The sequence below is a fragment of the Pogona vitticeps genome, chromosome 3, assembly GCF_051106095.1.
Source record: "Pogona vitticeps strain Pit_001003342236 chromosome 3, PviZW2.1, whole genome shotgun sequence".
Lineage (NCBI taxonomy): Eukaryota > Metazoa > Chordata > Lepidosauria > Squamata > Agamidae > Pogona > Pogona vitticeps.
In genome coordinates this window covers 42,878,147-42,898,707 of record NC_135785.1, presented here as the reverse complement: position 1 = coordinate 42,898,707, position 20,561 = coordinate 42,878,147, and the positions used below count along the sequence as shown (strand labels likewise).

At 39.5% G+C, this 20,561-nt stretch overlaps 1 protein-coding gene across 1 annotated transcript in view; it reads right to left on the bottom strand.

Annotated features, from left to right (window-relative positions):
* Positions 1 to 20,561, bottom strand: part of GPC1 (glypican 1) — a 251,897-nt gene that overhangs the window by 122,104 nt on the left and 109,232 nt on the right. Inside the window, exon 2 of the mRNA XM_020786409.3 lies at positions 4,214 to 4,372. Coding sequence (XP_020642068.3) covers positions 4,214 to 4,372 — 159 coding nt within the window. The remainder of the gene's footprint in view (positions 1 to 4,213; positions 4,373 to 20,561) is intronic.

Genomic DNA, 20,561 nt, shown 5'->3' with positions numbered 1-20,561 from the left:
AGCTTAATCCAGGATTGATGATTTAGACTGTGTGTGCAGTAACTAGCTCAGTTGTATTCATGACATTATTTATCCCAGACTCACCAAGGCTACTTTAATGATTTTCTACAGTGTAAGAACACTACTGCAAAGAAATAAAATAAAATAAAATAATGGCTCAGATCATTTCTATCTTTTAAATCAGCTGCTTTAATTGCAATAGTGTTCTTGCACCACTGAAACACATTAAGGCAGCCATAGTTGTGAATATTTGGGGAAGGATAAGCAATATTTGCATATTGTCTACTCATACAATAGCAGAAATCCTATTGTGTAAATTTATGTCCACAGAAGCTGATGTTGTCATCAGTCACAGGCTTTTATCACTCATTAAGTTTCTTATTCCACCCCCTCTATGTTCTATGGTTCCCTCAGGATCCCTTTGGACCTGGGGGAATCTTTAGGAGTCAGGGGATCGTAAAATGACCCCCAATTGTTGCCTACAGTCCCCCAATCCTGATGACAGGGTGTTAGCAGCCATTTTCAAGCATTAAGGTTTCTCCCGCTCCATCCCAAGACTGTCAAAGGCTTCCTCAGGTCAAAAAAGATCTCTAAGGAGCCTTGGAACTTCAGGGTGGTATGGTGGAAGAGGAAACTTTTAATGCACAATAAAAGCACTAGCTTCCTTTATTGAGTCAATTCATCTCTTATTTGATAATCTTGTTATCTTGTTGCCTTCAACTGCTGTGTTCGAGTGCAGCTGATTACCAAGGTGCTGGGATGTACACTGGTAACACAATCAAGTAGGTACCAAGACATGCCTGTCAGGAACGTGTCTCCTTAGAAAAGTAATTCCACTAGGGGAAAGAGCCAAACTCTAGTTTCCAGCTTCCACCAGCTTTTCATTCTAGACTGGGTGAGATCTAGTAGGTGTGTGAGTGGGCAACTATGGGCAATTATAGCAAACACAGCCCTTGTGGCTACGACACTTTCTTTAGGCATTCTCACCCTTTCCTCCAAGAATCACACCTGGGCAAAATATAAAATATTCAAAAAGGGTAAAAAGTTATAAAACAAAAGAAATACAAAAATATACAATTGTACTGGTTAAATGCCAAGCATCTAAATATTAAGTCAGCTCCTGTAAGACTTTGCCATAAAACAATAAAATGATTAACTAGCTAATAGTTTTACTACTTAATTATTAGGCTATTCTAAGTCACCATTGCTAAAATCTCCCAATCAATCAACAAAGGCTTTAAACCTGTCGTCCATCTTCTCTCCTCCAACTTACACACACACCTAACCACCCTTTCCTATAAGTTAAATGAAAGTCTCTGCCTCTTGGTGGTATCCAATCAGCATACAGTCCTTTGTTTGCAAGTCCATGCCCAACTTGTAACTTTCCACAGCTCCCAACAGGCTGGTAGGCCGTTAGCAAGGAATGTTATCTTTATCAGTCTTGAGATGTGGCCTTGGTGCTTTTCCACAACAACAGCTAGGCCTCTGGCCGAGATGAAACAACTACAATCCTGGGAAGCAAGTACTACAAAACCAATATCCTCACAATGCCCTGGCACATTTTCAATTTTCTACAGCAATTTACTCAAACCTTACACAAACACCAGTAGCACTCTGGCTTCTAAAACCTTTGAGCAGAAAGAGCCAGGTCCAAGTGAAAGGAAACAAAATGTCTTTGGGAAAATGTTTGCTTGACTTATGGCTTTACTGCAAAACTGTAAGATATTGTGACACATCTCATGCTATGTTTTGTGGACTGGACTGGTGCTTTTATCTTTCCTTTTTGCTATAGGTAAAGACAGGAGAAAATGATGGGCTTTAATATAGTCCAGTCTTGGGATGACCTATATCATGTGGCCTATTGAAACATGTAGTTTGGCACTGGACAATAAGCAATCCTATGTATTGTACAGACATTTTGTCTCGATACCCCTATTTTGTGTAACTACATTCCAAGACTCCTCTGCTTCTATCAGGTTGCTTCTGTTTAAAACATCTAGCAATCTTAAAATGATGACAAGTATGGCTTGCGTCAAATAGGTTCTCTGAAAATCAAATCCTGAAAAACTTTTAATGTTATTTCACTTGCTTAAACCAAACACTGATGCTGGCAGTAACTAAGTAAGCAATAAAAGATGTGATGGACATAGGAAATATGTTTGGTGTCTCAGGGCTTCAGCTGAGGGTGGCTGCTGAACAGAAGCAGTGATTTGTATATTATGGTTGGATGAAGTCCTAGTTTGCTAACAGTTCCTTGGATCCAGAGGGTGACCAAGAAAAGTACTAAAGTGAATGAATGCCAATAAAGAAATTGGAAAACATAAAATGCTGAAAGCTAGAATACTTTGGAAATGAAAAACAGAAAACACAGATTGTTACAGCTGGTCATTCAAGGCAACTTGGTTGGAAATGATATGCAGGAAGGAAATGCATTTTTCTGTTGTTGAAGAATCTGGGAAACTGGTTTGGATACAGCACTTCATCCATGCTTAAAGCTGCCATATCCTAAGTCAGAACAGTCACAATAACTTCCAGTTTCCAATGTGAAAGTAATGGGAAGAAGTATTTTGTTCATTTTAACATGCTTCAGGGGCAAGATAAAATACATCCTCCATAAATAAATCAAGAAACCCATGGGCCAGTTGAACCAAATCTTTAGAAAAACACAGATAAAGAAAGCTTACAACTCCAAGCAGTAACTTTAAGATAAAACCAAGACTTTGGTTTCAATAAAACAGCCAATTATCCAACAATGTACACTGTTATTCCCTTATCAGACCATTTTTAAAAATGCTACGCATTATATAGCACATTCTGCTTTTAATTATATTCAAGGCAAGAGATCTGAATGTCCTACAATATAAACATAATCAATTCACGTGCTCAAGACATTCAATTAATCAGCAATTTTGGTGGTTGAAGCCAATGTTTTTCCAATGAAAGATGTACATTCTATTCCTCCAGATTTAAATACTCTTTAGATATACACAGAAACGTATGTGTAGAAGGCTAGCTTAGATATAATGCATGTGTGCATAGTCCAGTGTTGTTACAGTCTATTCGTGCTATCTTTGATAATAATAATTGCAGGCCGGCAAGTCTATTCCAACTTATGGTGACCTCTTCCATAGTTTTCTAAGTATACTGTACTGATAACTGATTTACCATTCTCTTCTTGTGGGGGCACCAGAGACTGACACTATGAACTATTAAGTTCAATTCTTAACAGAGGTGGGGAACATTACTTTTTTAGACTATAGCTCCCAGCATGCTATAGCCAGCAGGATTCTGGGAAACATAATACTTTGCCCAAGGATACATGTGGTGGCTCTTCTCCTGGAAGGCACAATGGCACAATGGCAATATCAAATTCCCAACCTCTGGAGCTGTGGCCAAGTATCCAAATCACTGATCTATCCAGCCACTGTCTCTATTTTTAAGCAGACAGATGTTGCCAGCTGGGTTCATATGCATGCATATCATGAACATTTGGGGGAGGCAGATGGGCAAAACCATACATCCTGCAGAATCTATAAACCAGATATATTTTCCAGTGTGTGTCCAGTTGGCTTTAGATGTCTCTTCAAATTCTGGCTTCAGAAAACTTAAACCACAGCCTGGCTTCAATGCTTTGCCATTGACATCTACAATACAGCAGCCATGTGGATCCATAACTGCCTGACTGTAGCCTCTTAAAGAATAGAAGCATTGCAGCTGAGTATCTGGAGTCCAGACTTTATTCTTCAGAACCAAGAGACACACTTTGACATTTCCTTATCTTGCTTTGCTGTACTGTATATTCCCTGCACTAAAAATCTTTTGAGTTCAGCTTTCACATGTAATCTTCAGTCATTTCAGCTTTTCCAGTAAAGGAAGCCATTCCCAGGGGTCTTATGATTTGATGTACAATATATGGTGCACTAACTCCTTTGGGAACAAAATGAGAAAGAAACCCACAGAGAGTGAGTAAAAAATATATATATATATCCAGATTTGTTTACAACACTGTGCTGGATCTAGAAATGTTACCTGAATTAGAAGGACAAATAATGATATCTTCTGTTCTCTGCTATCCGGTATTTGGGAAAATCTAGTTCATGTTTCAAATCAATTGCCATGAGTGTTAATAAAGAGAGAGAGAGGTGCAAAATCACAAGTGATAGCAACTTGCCTCTCAGGCTGGGCCAACTTGTACATGCTTTGCATTACTTACCATCAAAATTCTTGTACTGGGCTGTTAAGACTATTTGCACTGAGCGCATGGCCTCCTTCAGCATGCCTTCAAATTCACTCCTACTTTTGTTCGCAAAATTCTCCTCCATCTCACTGGTACAGCAAGTATAACCTTGTGGACAAATCCTCAAATGTTCCCCTGGAGAGAAGAAAGATTTTTTTAAAAAAACAGTTACCTCATCTTTTATTCATTTATTTGATTTATATCATTTCTAAGCTGTCTTTCTCCCATAGAGGGGCATAAGGTAGCTCACAATACAATTGTATACAATGCAATTAATGTGAAAAGTGTAATAAATTAAAACGCAAACAATTGAACATAAAATAGTATAAAAATAACCACCTAAAACATTAAAAGACTTTTAAAAGCACTCTTTTAAAATGCTATCCACAAAACCACAGAAGAGTCCTGCTTAAATGCCCAATGTAGGTGAAAAGCCTGCTTGTAAAGGAAAGTTATTACTTATCACCAGAAGGAAAAGGGGGGGGCGCTTAGCCACAGCAGCCAGAGAGAAGTTTCTCTCTTCCATCCCCTCCAGACATGGCTGAGAGAAGGGACTCCCCTGGAGTTCTTAGGAGTGGAGAAAGGTCACAGGGAAGAAGGGATATGGTCTTTCAGGTAGCCTGTACACAAGCCATACAGGGCTTTATATGTCGTAAGGAGCACTTTGAATTGGACCTGGAAATACACTGGCAAGCAGTATTGCTTCTTGTAACCTGCCCCAGTCAGCAGCTTGACTGCAGCATTCTAAACCAGCTGATGTTTCTGAACTCTCTTCAAAGACAACCCTCACAACAATCCAAGTGAGATATGACTAAAGCATATGTCGCCATGGCTAAAACAGTGCCTCTAAGTCTCATCGCAGAAGAATACCATGGCTGAGGGTATCAAATGCTACTGAAAGGTCGAGCAGAACCAGCAGGGACACACTCTCTCACCATCAGGTTCACAAAGTATGTCATCCAGCAAGGTAACCATCCTTGATTGGAGGAAAAGCAGCACAGAAATGAAAATACCTAAATGAATTAATGAATAGCTAGCTAGCTATCTCTTTTGCCCATAACCAGGTCTGAAGCTGGACTGAAATGGATCAAAATAATCTGTCTCCTCCAGGAACCCTTGGAACTGAGAAGGTATCACATACTCCAATACCCTGACACTAATGGAACATTAAATTTGTCATAGTTCATATACACAGAATTTGTACTAGGGTATTTGGGGGTATGTATGTTCAGATAATGCTATGAGAGCAAGTGTATACAGTTCCTTAATCAGATCCCAAGGTATAAACATTCAAAGAATAAACATTCTCTGAATGCCATCCTAACTATGGGCCAGTTGAACCCAGCTGGGTTGAGTCCAAATCCCTCCCAGTCTAAGCATGGTGGAAATTATTTAGGATTAACCTTATCCTTCTCTAATCTACTCGTCCATGGGGTGGGATGAGACCAGGTTCTGCCATAACTCAGCTTCTCCTTTACCCTTCATCTTCTCTACTCTTGTTTTGGTTCTTCTGACAGCCATTCTTAAAGACAGCCGATAGGTTCCATAGGCAGATTATTTGCTGGCAGATCTCTGAGATCAGATGGCAGAAAAAGATTCTGCCAGCAGAAGGGGATTTTTGCTGGTAGAAGAGGCTTGTGTCTAACCATAACCCCCCAGAGGTGGCAAACTGTTCAGTCAGATTTGCAGTTTATTGGTGGAAAATCAGAAACCAGAGCTGTACATGTAGAAATATGCTTTAGAATTTTTCTCCTCTTCACCCATTGACAGGAATTTGGTCAATTAAAATTAAATACATCTTGTCCACCATTGTGCTAAAATAATCTAATTAGGAGGGTGTCAATGCACTAAATGCAATTTTACTACAGCTGCAACAATTCTGCCAGTCCTTTTACAGAACCGTCATTTTAATGTCACAGCTGAGTTGCACCAAATATTGAAACCCATGTCTCATTCTGCATGTTTCAAGGACCAATTCAAAGCTGTGCTGCAAATGGGAAGGTTGCCATCAGAATGCATATACTGTACTCTCCTACTAGCTTCTACTTTTCAGCATCAGAGCCTGAGGGCTTGTGTTCTTGGAGGTGATGAATGTTTCTTGGACTGTAAATCACTGTGTAAACTGTGGCACTGCAAAAAATACTGTCAGTGATATTTCAGATTGGCTAGATAGATAAGCGTTCGATATTTGGCAGCAATGCAATAATAGCTTATCTCTGTCTAGAATCTCTTCTCTCGGATCCGCAATAGGAACATCAGGCTGCAAAACTCACTGCTGTGTATCACTATGGCAGACCTGTTGCACCCTCCCTGCTGTTTCCTAACACAGACAAGAGAAGACACACATGTACTTCCTCCTCTCTCCCTGCTCCTCTCCTCTCTTCTCATTGGAACCATGCATGCTGTACTACCCTCAGACAGATGTTCTGGATGCTACCTTAAAGAAGCCATTAAAACATTCATAATCCTCCAGGTTCCAATGAATGCTGTGGAAGTTCTATCTGTCCTTGGTGTCATCAGAAGACCAAATACAGTAGGCCTCTGAACTGCAATGAAATTAGACTGCCATTGCTTGAGTACCATTTGAGCACCACTGGGTTGCCCAAGATGCTGGAAAACAGTCTGGAAGGTGTTGAAGTTGAAATGCAACCTTCGTTCTAACTTTAGGCTTGCATCTAAGCCATAACAAGGAGGAGGAATGTGAGGCATTTGTCTTGGGAGCACAAAGTTGCGGCGGGGAGGGGGGGAGGGGAAGAGCTCAGAAAATATTGTGTATATAATGATTAAACAGGACTATAGAAATGTTTGTTTTTCTTATGTGCCATTATGTGACTTATAGTGACCTATGAATGAGTAATTTCCAAAATATCCTGTCCTCAACTGCCCCGCTCAGCTGTTGTAAACTCAAGCCTGTGACTTCCTTTAAGGAGTCACTCAATTTCGTATTTGGCCTTCCTCTTTTCCTGCTGCCTTCCACTTTCCCAAACATTATTGTCTTTTCCAGAGAATCTTGCTTTCTTATGATGAGTCCAAAGTGAGACAGCCTCAGGTTTAGTATTTTTGCCTCCAGAAATAGGTCAGGCTTGATTTGATCTAGGACCCACTTGGCAGTCTTTCTGGCAGTCCAGGGCATCATCCGCATTATTTTTTTTTCCTTACCTGTCCATGTTTCACATACATGGTAATCAGAAATACATTTTCTTGTACCCTTTTCTTAGTGGCATTCTGTGGTTTGCTTGATATAATAGAAGTGTATGTATGTGTATCTTCCTTCCTTGAAAGTAAAAACATTAGCAGGAGAGACCTTCCTGCTTACAAATAGTGTCTGCATATAAGCAAGAACCCTTGGTGGTACAGTGGGGTCTCTACTTAAGAACGTCCCTACTTAAGAACAATCCAACTTAAGAACAGCTCCATTTGCTAAATTTTGCTTCTACTTGAGAACAGAAATCCAAGATAAGAACAGGAAAAAAAACCTTTCCTGCTCTTTTTTTAACCTTAGGTCATCTTAGGTTAAAAAAAATTCTCCCCCTAGTGGTAGAGTACGTATTAACCAGCTTTGCATTAGTTCCTATGGGAACTAATGCTTCAATGTACGAACGCACCTCTACAATAACAAAAAAACAGCCAGAACGGATTAATTGGTTTTCAGTCCATTCCTATGGGAAATTTTGCTTCAACTTAAGAACGTTTCAACTTAAGAACACCATTCCAAAATGGATTAAGTTCTTAAGTAGAGGTTCCACTGTAGTTTCTATGGACGGAAAAGAGCAGATACGGATTAAATGGTTTTCAATGCATTCCTATGGGAAATGCAGATTCAACATAAGAACTTTTCAACTTGAGAACCACCTTCCAATACAGATTAAGTTCTTAAGTAGAGACCCCACTGTATGTTGACTTTATCAGGGTAATGGATGGCTCAATAGGACTTATACATTTGATCTGAATGAAGTATTGCCTATTTCAAACTCTGTGTGGGACTGTGTATGTTCATGGTTCTGTGCTTCCTGGTCCTCACTTCTCTCTCTGCTTTTTTTGAGATTAATGCCCTTTTTGTGGCATAACAGCAAGTTTCACGTGGAAACGGTTAAGACTGTACAAGTCACCAGTGCTAGGTGACTCATGTTGGTATTTCTTGCAGGGTGGAGATGAACAAACTTTTTAAAAAATAATTTTGAAATGATTTTATTTAATGTTTTACAAAGGCCATATAATTATCATTTAGTATTATTAAAGGACAATGGTAGAGTTACCACATACAATAAAAAGTATAGATAGGTGACTGGAGCTGGTGAACCTATAGATTCAAAGTGTCACATTAAAGAAGACATTTGAGAGTGTCAGGGAAGAAGAACTAAAAACACCCATTGGAAAGAATGCAATACAATTACAAACTTATGCAAGACACACTGAATACAATACATCCTCTTTCAAAGCATTGACTTTTTACAAACTGCCCTTTAATTAAGAAGACTTTCAGGGCAGTTTACAATATGGTCTAGACACTACAGAAAGAAAACAAGAATTAAAGGTAACATTAAAAATTACTCAGGAGAGAGAAGCACACACCTCAGCTATTTAAGAGCCTGGAAAAAGAAGAAAATCTTCATTCAGCACCAAAGGGTAATATGAGTATCACCTGACCTTCCAGTTACACAGATGTTATGTCATAGCTTGAAGGGTGGAAAGACAACATACTAAATTCCTCCTTTATTGCAGTGTCAGCTGTTTTGACATGATGAGAAACCTCAGTGAGTTATTTTAAAGCCCTGCAAGTGCCCTTACTCCACTGAAGGTCTCTATAATTTATACAAACTGCTTCCACTGTCCTTTCCCTATCACAAGCAAAGCACGTGTACACATATATGTGCTGGACTGACTGATTGTTAAGAAAGACCTAACAACACATGATCCAGTGCTTCAAAACCTTAAAACATCTTCACTGTGGGCAATCTGTACAACTATATGAAGAGTGCATTTCTGTGCACAAAATAGTGTTCTCAACGGAAGAACACTATTGGGAGCATCAGGAAAATTCTTTACTGTCTTCTCCTGTGACTAGAAGAATAATGTAGTTCTCATCTTCAAGTAGATGGATAAGACAAGCAAGGGTTTACTTTCCTACCAAAGCTGAGATACCCATCTCTTCGGTCACCATCTACCTCACCTTAGCTAGTAGGGACACCCAATGTAATTTTCAACACAATGGCAGCTTAATTTGGAACAAGAGTAGGGAGACCTTGGCCCTTTGGAGATTTTGAACTTTAGTTCCCAGAAGCTTCAGCTATTATTCCCAACAGTAAGCACTTATGAGAGTCATAACAGAAAACATCTAGAGGGCTAAACGTTCATCATATTTGATGTAGGATAAGACATGGCCGGCAGGTTCCTGCATCCCTAAATCATACGTTGCACAAAATAAAACAAAACTACACCTGTTGCATTTAAGATCTAGCAACTACTCTCACTTCCCTGTTCATTCAGATCCACTGAGGCATTTTACAGAGATGTCAAAAACCCCTCCCCAGGGAGACAAAGGACCAGGTGAGTCATGCTCACAATCAGGGCCTTTTTTAAGACACCAAGAGGCTCAGAGCGGAATGTTCATTAGAGGATTCTCCCCACCACCTCCTTCTCACAGCACCTTGGCTCAGTTCAGATGGCCGCTCCATGTGTGAAGGACCCATTCATATGTAAAAGTCTGGGCAACTGGCCCTCTCTATCTGCCAAAAAGGCCTCTTCACAATGTCCAAGAGAAAAGTAGTGACCCGTCAATGGGTCAGAACTCAAGCTACAAACTGGTATTTTCAAACAACCTGAATTACGCACTTCTCTCACAAAATCCAACCATGATTTCTATCTGTTCTAGGGCAGATCTGTACTACAGTATTTGGATTCATTAGATCTCAATCCAAGAGGAAAGGAATGGCTTCTATTTCCCCACCCACCCCCACTATTTAAAGTGAGGCACAATATATAACACAAGGAGAAATTTGCTTTCAAAGACGGAATTATGTTTCAGTGGACCCCATGATGGTTGTGTTCTTCCCCATTTCCTCCCATTTGCTTGCTGGCCTAAAAATATTAACTGCTCTCCTGGTTTTGCTTTCTCAGATCATTTGGCATTATTTTGTCATTTCTCCTTTGCTGAAACAGCACTCTTCGAAGGAAAATTGAAAGACGGGGTTATGCTGGAGTGGTGCGAGAGTCCTTCGGCAACTGGAAGCATGAAATCTCCTAGACTGGTAGCAGCTTTCACACTGGGATCCTAGCCAGGATCTCACAATGATTAACAGCCAATGATCCTTGGGGCAGGGCAACCATTTCCATCTCCAAGGCCACAGCTGACGAAGGAAAACAACTATGCGGATAGGAATGAAATATTCTGAGAACAGGATAATGAAAGATATAAAGAAAAAAAAAGGAAAAAGCAGTTCTATCAGGTACTGGGCTCCTTCTACATATACAACATTCAACTCTTTGGGTTCACACTTCAAGAAAATATTTAGGCAGAAAAATATTCTTTGGACAGAAAGAAAATCCCTTACCAGGAGAACCACATTTTCTCCCTCCAAAATTAGATGATCTAATCTCTGGGACTCCAAAAGAACTCATTATTTTAGGACAAGATGAAGCCTAAATGAGAGATGGATTCCTCAATGATTTGAAGCCCAGAGGCTGGGAGTCTGATTCCTCAATGTGCTTTCCCTCCCCCTCAGAAGGTTGCTATAAGTTAGAATCGACTTGACGGCATGGCATTATTATTACTGGAGATTCAGCTCATGCGTTTCTGCAAAATTCTATGCCCTGTTGCACTGCTCTAAAATCATGTCCGTGTCTGAGAGTGAAATATCTCATTTCCTTTGGATAAGGCCTCTGGCTGAATGTATTGTGGTATATTAATTTGGTGCTCAACTTGTAAAATTATCTGTATGATGCTCCTTTGATTTGGAACTATGATGGTCAGTGTGTGTGTGATGAACCATAAACTCAAATCCGACTTATGGCAACCCAAATAGAGTTTTTATGTTTTGTGAGACATTAAATGAGTAGTTTCACCAGTGCCACCCCTGCCTCTCCATGCCTAAGCAGATATTTGAACCCAGGTCTCCAGAGTTCCAGTCTATCACTCTATCTATAACATCACACTGGCAGTGCATAAGTTAGCACAGTGGATCCCATATGTTCTTACTCTAGCAAAAAGCCATATACAGTGGGGTCTTGACTTAAGAACGGCTTGAGTTAAGAACATTTTGACTTAAGAACCACTCTCATAGGAAAATATTGACTTGACTTAAGTACTTAGATTTGAGTTAAGAACTGAAAAAAAAACCACGTGGAAGGCAGGGAAAGTGCAAAATGTGAACTTTCAGTTAACTGTTGGCCAGTGAAAAGGGTGCCTGTCTGCTTCCTCACTCCTCCCAGCGTTTAGAGAGTGGATTGGGAGACAGTCTTCGGACTGCCTGGTACTGCCTGGACTGTATTTTCCCTGCCTTCCCTGAACCTTTCTTGACCTAAGAAAAAAAGAAACAAAATATCCCCCTCTAGTGGTCGAAGGCGGAATAGCAGCTTCCCATTAGTTTCTATGGACGGAAAAGAGCAGATACGGATCAAATGGTTTTCAATGCATTCCTATGGGAAATGCAGATTTGACTTGAGAACTTTTTGACTTGAGAACCGCCTTCCAATACGGATTAAGTTCTCAAGTCAAGACCCCACTGTACTAAGTTGAGAAAGACAAATACATACTCCAGTAATGTGCAGTTCTCACTGCTATGTAGACACATAAACAGGTATCTTACAAATGCCAATTACATACAGATAGTTTTGGATGTACAGATGTATTTTTGGATATACAGTATGATGCATTTATATCTGACTACGTATGGCTATATTCTATGCTCTCCCCCAATCATCTTTCTCCCTTCTTCTGTATTTTCAACTAAAAAATTAACTTTAAAAATATTACTTAGAAATTTTGCACTGTTTCTATAAAAATTTTTTTCAAGATTCGAAGATGACAGGTTTCTTTCCTTTGGTTGCGAAAACACTTAAGGTGGTTTTATAATGTTTGCTTTATCAACAACATCAAGCTCAGTGTATGAAACCTGCAGGCAGGCCTGAAAAGCAAAAGATCCACCCAAAAAACAACTGCACCCCCGATCCCAGCACCAAATGAACTGAACCATCTTTAAGGAAGAAACAGTAATGAGGAAATCCCCTGAAGATAGGAATGCAGTCCATCATCCTTGCTGGATTTACCGATATAACCATATCGCATTTCCAGAAATACTTTGTGAAGTTTGCACTTTCTGCCCATGAAATCATTTTTGTCACTAAGAAAGGCATATTTAACCATTTTTTAAATTTGGGATTGTTATAAATGGATCTGTTAGCCACTCCTAATTCATTGGAATAAAGAAAAGCAGAGTTCAGGTGATGAAATAAACAAACAAACAAAATGTAAGCAATATAGCATTGCACTCAAGTTCTGAAATCCTAGGATGTGAGAAGTTGTTAGTTTGGGCACCGTTTTCAGAATACAGTCTCTGAAGAAGTGTCTGAAGAATTGGACTTGTCTACAAAAGTTCACATTAAAATACAGCAATTAGTCTTTCAGATACCACAGCATGTTTGTCTTCTTTATTTTTCATGTTTCTTTTGTTTTTGCCTGACATGCTATCTCTGGGAGATACATTCTAAAAAGAGTCATTTTTCCTGTGTTTGCTAATACTTGCCTCGAAGAAATTTGGGAGGGAAGGATAAGAGAAGAAAGCATACTATTTCAGACCACAGATCAAGGTTTGACAGCAGGTGTTTGATCTGCCAACCAAAGGATTCTGGAGTTCTCCCACTCACTTCTTTCATTAGTGCAGGGCTGAGAGACCATCCTCCCTCGTGCACTTAAGTCCCATTAAATGTCAGCAAAAAGTCAAATGTTGACACTGACAGGGAAAGAGAGCTGTCATTACTGGCACATCCTGCTGCTTGTGCAGTCATCAAGCCATGTATAACATGTGACAAAGCAACACAGGACAGCAGAACAGCTTGTGTGTGTGTGTGTGTGTGTGTGTGTCTGTGTGGAACAGAACTTACATTAAACACAACCCTCAAAAAATCGTGACAGCAAAGGAAAATACTGTGTTCTGCTTTCAAGGAAAGCATAGAAACAAATAGTTTTCCTTTGAAAAACTTCTTGCTTGTCCTATTGCTCCACATACATGTGCCTCTGTGTTTGTCCTGATGTTTATGTGCATGGATAAATACTGTACACATGTCCAGCATGAGCTGTTCTCAACATTAGTTTTCTTCTGTTCTTAAAATGCACATATAGGAAGTGTCTAGGTCTGTTTACCACTCTGCTTAAGTATTCTTGGAGCTGTAGTCCAAAAATGTAGCTTTTCTCATCTTTTCTAAAATCTTTATAAAAGAAATCTGAGGAAGAGGAAGAGACAAAAGAAAAAAAAATGAATCATACAGTTTGCATAGGCTTTGCCACTAGGACAACATCAGAGAACTTAAAAGTTTTGGTCAGCTTTGGTAGCTGGCCAGTGCTGATTCTCACCCTGCCCCAGGAAGCAAATTATTTTCTCCACTATCATACTGACCTTCAGAGAGTCTTCTAAGGTCTCCCTCAGAAACACACAGGAAGCAATTAAACTTCTTGTTGGCTGGCAAAGCCCAGAGAGGCATCAGGGAGGACACTGGCTCTTCCTCAGTCTCTGGAGACAAGTGGACACTCTAGTCACATTTTGAAAAAGAAGGACAGTGCTAGTAAGCAGAGTTACTCAGGCCTAAATTTACCACACTCTAGGGTGGCCACATATCTTCTCCTATTCTTTCATTTTAAGGGCTGCCATCTGAAAGTGTCCTCTGTTTGAAGAGCTGTCCCAGTTTGAGTTAAGGCTAAATCTTAGAAAATAATTTTAGAACTGCAGAGCTGGAAGACACCCTATGGATCATTGAGTACAGCCTGTGTCAAGCAGGCACAGTGCAGAATCAAAATCCCAATTCTTGGTTCCACAGCCAGGTGTCTAAATCACTGAGATATCCAGAAGTTAAAGCAACACAATGAGGAACAGAAGGTACCTGAGCTTGCTCATCCACAGTGTACACTTGGACAGCAATCTTGGCAGGCAACTCATTTCACAGCTCACAGTTTCCCCACAATTCTATTCAAAATATAACAATCTCTGTTCAGGATCAGGTGATGTCAGTTCCATAAGGCTCGTGACTGGAGGAAACCAAGCGTGGCTGAAGGAAGCCTGTTTACAGAGGCAAGGTATGTGATGTTCTGTTCTCTCCTCAGCTATCTCAACTTACTTCCATGTAAAAGATGCCCCTCAATTTTTAGGGTAATGATTTTAGGAAAAAGTAGCATCTTATAGATGGAAAAATACGGTAATATTCCTGATTTTTACACCATTTGGGCATTTAGTAACTGGCAGGAAACCATGAAACAAAATCCATTGAGATACTTACTGCCTGATGTATAAAGAATAGTCAGAAAGAGAAACAAATGTGATCTGTGATGTTGCAAAACCCTCAGCTACTTCTTCACAATTCATGTATCTGACCTTTTTATCTCGGGAGAGACACATATTCTGCCATTCATTAGCCTTTACTATGCATGTGACTCCATTCTGATCACCCAGAAATACCATGTCAAATTGATTGCCAAGGAATTTTAATCAATATAATTCTCAAGTGTTTACACTGGCAGCCTATATAAAAGTAACTCATCAAGCATTCATTCTTCCAACCTATACAAAAAATTCTTGGATGAGAATGTCATCAGCTACTTATAAAAAAACCCTGTCTCATTACAAAAAGCTACTTTTATTATGGGGCTTATTCATGTGGCTTTTAATCAGAGTTGGTAGCCTTAGTGTCAGGATTATTAATGGATGTGAAGACATTAGCTGCTACATCCATAGGCATGATGGAAAACAGTCATTCTCAATGGGGGCTATGTGGCACCCTGGGCGACCCTGGTACTTTTGAAGGAGACCATGGAGTGGAAACAGTTCTTCAGATACCACCTTGTAAGGTTCATTGTGCGACTTAAACAATCCTGATTCGTCCTATTTTTTTCATATTGTGTTAATTACTATGGCAAAAAAAGAGGCTGAGATTGTCTGGGTTAGCTGATCCTGGGCTTATTAGGCTGTTGAGAAATTACATCCCTGCTTTCTTACTTCTCTCTTCCTATGTGCATCCTTGATTCTTTTAGTTTCAAATTATTTATCTTCTTGTTTGATAGTATTTTGCTAAGCACTTTGGTTTTGAGTGAGTTTCCTAACTGACATAGTCAATATTAAAATCTTTTAATGTTGTCTTCAATGTATCCTTAAATTGTTTCCTGTGTCGATCACACAATCAAGCACCTGAAACAAGCTCTCTATAAAAGACACATTTTGAGTGACAGTCATCCAACACCTTGACGACATGGCCAAGCCAGTGAACGTTCTTGCAGGTCTACAAAGAGGACAGAAAAACAGCTTTGTACATCTTCAGCTGAACAGAAAGATTGATTCCATGTCAATATCAATATCACACAGCGGATAGAGTTCTTCTGAAGATAGTGCTGGCTTTAGAGATTCATGAGGTCACTTGTAATAATAGTCACAAGATGATGAAGAAGAAGTTGATGATGACCTTACAAAATTATAAAAATAAAAACAATTATCAAATGAATAAAATAAAAAAGATCAAGAACTGCCACAGATCAATGCCTCTGTGTTCTGTCTGAAACCCATGCAGAATGTTCAAAAATCAAGATTACATTCCTCTTAGTAAAAGAAGTTTTAAGAAGCAGTTCTTTGAAACACTAAATGAAAATGTGCTGAGTCTCAACTTACAGCAAGGTCTAGTCATTCTGCAAGGAACGACATCATCATATGACCAGGGAATTTTTCTAGTCTTGGTCTCCTGCAAAATTAGTGCTCAGATTCTGTGGGTTCCTATATATAACTCTGACAAACAGCTTGCACAATCTTTTTGTGGTTAATCACAGTTATTTGCACTGCTCCTCACTGGAGAAATACCTACTGATATGTGTGTGCCAGAAATCAAACGAACAAAGAAAGGCAGACCACATAATAAAAAATGCTCTCTAAACCATCAAACAAGGGGAGATGTAGAAGTTATAGCATGATCAGGTCTTGGTAAAATCATGTGGGTAGTAATTACAGTGTCTCCATTTATAATACCATGTAGTTATGGAGTTAGTCAAGGTTTCCATTAAGGATATTTTTTTCAGAAACATTTATAACTCTGCTGCAAAATTAAAATTAGCTTCCCATGTAACTTGGCAAAGAAGCTTCTGTACAAGAAGCATATTTTATTTTCATTTGTGGTGTATTCATTTTTTTCTTAAATGTATTTTAAAATGAAGTTCTGTTCATACTCTGTTGCTCCTCCACTGGTTTATGCGCCTTTAAAAATGGTTTTGACAGTGCAGAATGCTTCAGAATTTCTAACAGAATCAGATGCATATAATAATCTCTATCAAGGCCGAACGGCCAAGCTGGGGTGCCAGGTCTGGCAAAGTGTCTACCATCTCAAAGTGATGGTGTTTTCAGTTTTCAAGGAGTACCTTAGGACAGTTTGAGAATATTCTCTGAGTGCATGCCTCACTGTTCCTAGGTGAACATCTACCATTTGAAAAAGTACTGAAATTACATGTTATCCTAAATACAGTATGCATCATCTTTCTAAATGGTCCTTTGTCAGCCAAGCCATCAAGAAATTGCATTCGTACAACATGCAGGGGCAGATCATGGCCCAGGACAAGGGGGCACATCATCCCAAAATGTGGAGGAAAGAGCACCTCTCCACAGTCATCAGACCATCTTCAGATTTAAGTCTGTGCAGCATGGGCTCCATCAAATAGCTCTGGAAATATATTTGGAAATTTTTCTCTTTGTGTAACTTAAACAGAATGCTAGTTTGCAGTAAAATCCAGATGGTATTTAATCATATCAATATTAAAATGGTATAGGAAGATGACAGCAGAACATATTGGAAGGGATGTTTAAGAAAGGCAACTTAACTATGTAAGTGAAGTCGTTACTCAATGTGTGTGATCTGTGCTATCAAGTTGTAATTGACTTCTAGCAACCTTAACAAGACTTTCAAGGTAAGTAAACTGTTTAAGGCAGGCTTGTCTGACCTGCGGTCCAGGTCGGCTCGAAATGCGGCCCAGTGCAATTTTTTATTTTTAAAGAAATTCCAAAGTTTCAAGTTACACTGCTGGTGCTTGCGGCTGGAATGCGGCCAGGGCACGTCACAATGGTGGGGGGGGGGGAGAGAAGGAAGGAAGGAAGGAGCGGGAGGGGAGCTGCGTGACTGCATTGCGCCGTCCCCGTCAATAGGTGGACCCCCTCCCGGCCCCATAAAGCCACTGGAGTTGAAGCTGGCAGCCTCTGCTGTCTGAGATCGTAGCTGCCGGTAAGCGCACTTGGAGCGGGGCTGCGGAGGACGGCTAGGGCTGCCCCCCCATGCGGCCCAAACCAAATTTATGTGCTGCCCAAACCAAATTTTCACCTTTTAATGTGGCCCAGGGAAGGTGAAAGGTTGGACACCCCTGATTTAAGGGATGGTTTTACCTGTTTAACCCTGAACACTGATCTTCCAAGGCTAAGTGGGTATTTAAACCCAGGTCTCCTGAGTCCTTGCCTGTCACTTTGTCCACTATACCACACTGAGAAAATAATGGATGGGTATTCTAAACATTCTAACTATTCTAACTATATATAAATTACCAAGTACCTGAGGCACTAAGATATATTTTTGATAATGTTTATTGAGAATATTGTGACTAAACTATACCGATGGCCCCAGAGATTCATTCAGTCTAATTATGGAATAACAGTGTGACAAATGAGCACTGAATAAATAAAGTTTCGGATGTAGTCACGGTGAAAAAAGTTATGACATATTAAAACAAGAGTAGACAAAAACTGTTTATAATAGGTATTGTTTACTTATAAACAATAGTCAGTGTCCTGTTGTGGTACACAATGGCAGTGATGTCATCAGCAGATTTCCCCTAATTAGAGAGTTCCTTTTTGCAATGCAACTTTGCATCATTGTGAAGAAGAAGAAGAAAAGGAAAGGAAAGATAACAGTACTATCCAAAGACTTGTATGAACTTCTAGGCTATGAAAGTACGGTAACTACTATGGAGTGATTTTCAACACACTGCAAACTTTCTTATTCATTTCCAGAATAACAATCAACAGGCTGAACAGTGAATTCATTCACCTCTTCTGATGTTCTCAGCTGCAATGGTCCCTGTCACAACATTCCTTCCATAGATCACAGGACTGTTGATACCACTTACCAACATCCTGACGTGTCCTTAAACGTTACTACCCAAGAATTTAACAGAGCTACTCTGTTGTGTGGATTTCATTGCTGCTCAAAACAGAAAAACTATGAGGATTTCTTCTCATTTTCCACATGACATACTACATATTCTGAAAAGTGTAAAAACAAAAGGAAGGAAAGAAATACTACCACCAGTTGATGATCTACATCAGCCCTCTCAAGGGATTATCTTAGTAAACCTTATATCCACGTGTCAGCCTAAAGCTGGATATTGTGCATGGTAGCAGCAAGTATTATATCGTATGTGTGCTACAAAGCCAACAAAGTCTGAAAGGCAACTTGCCATCTGACATGCCTATCTATACATAGGCCAGAAAGCTTAATCTTACAAGTCTCTCCCTTTCCATTACTCTAGAAAGCTCTGGCTTACCTCCATAACCAGCAGTGGCTCCTGCCAAGCCAAAATGAGAGCTTGCAGCATTCAAAACTATTATCCATAGCTCTGCAAACAGCTGAAACAACTTTAGCGAGGGACATGGGATGATCTGAAACTTCTATTTGCTAGAATGTTGACTACATGATAGCACACAATACTACCTTTTCATGAACACCTGGGTTTCCTGGAACTTCTCTTGATCTGAGGTAGGTTCAGAAAATGAGTGACTGTGTTGATTCATAGGTAACTCTGGACAATTAATTTGAAAAATGGGTGACTGATAATCTAAATAAATACAAAGAAATCCTTTGTTTACTATGTACATGCAGAATCAACCACCCAATATGGAGTAATCCTGAGGAAGAGGTTTCAAGATCTTGTGTTAAATACTCTACAAAGTATGACAGCTTAAGTGGACAGCTTAAAGAAATATACCAGAACTACCAATAGCAGTTGTTATCCCAGCTTCTTATTACTCACTACAGTTTTCCTTTTTATGTTTCTCAATATTATTTATTTATTTATTTATTTATTTATTTATTTATTTATTTATTTATTTATTTATTATTAAATATATTTGTTCTTCTTTCTTGTTGATGATGTTAATAAGAGGGACCTGTAGCTAAATGTTGCAGCATTAAGTGCATTTATTCAGTGCCTTCCCCCAGGATTTCTAGTCCATTCCCTGTAATTTTCTATTACTGCCTGCCCAATTCCACTAGTAATCAGAGTGTATTTGGTGACTACTGAGCATATTGAATCTTCACTGAAGAGTTCTTTTGGAGAATAGCTTCTATTGTACACAGCCCACAATATTTTGTATTTCTGAAAGCTTTGGGGTATGCCCTAAGCCAGCAAACATCTCCCTTTGTGTGTGAGAGGAACCATAAGCAATAACACTATCTAAAGACAACCAATTTGTTTTCGAAGATGAGGCAGAAAATTCCACCATCTTTGTCAATAACTAGCAATGTGTTGTTTCCTTTCAATGAAACCACTAACTGTGGCAACTGCCTCATTTTGCCTAAAGGCAGGGCTGGCTCTACTCAAGTACATCAGAAACTGAGGCAATTATTATATCAGTTGATATATTGTGTACAGCATTTGCTGAGGTTCTGTACACATCAGCAGGATATTACTTTTGTTGTCCGAGCGTACATATAATTCTTCACAAGTTAATTTCACATGAAATAATCTGTTTTCAGCTAGTGATTTCATATTTGTTTCTAATCTTATGTCATGTGCGAAGATTAGACTCCAGTCAGAGATACAATCTCCAAAATGATGTAGGCACAATCACTCAGCAATCTTAATTTTGAATGATTTAAATGTCCAGACAGGGTGGAACAATAACAATTTGCAACCCTTTTATACCAAGTTCTAATTCCTGAATAATTCTGCTGCCATAATATTCATGATTCAGAGTAACTACAACTCCCATGTGTCCCTGAATGCACCAGGGAAGGTCTGAGCCACTTCTCATATGAACTGTAGTTTCAATGCAAGTCTGGCATCTCCACCTGGCACCCCATCCCAGATGCAGTCAGCAAA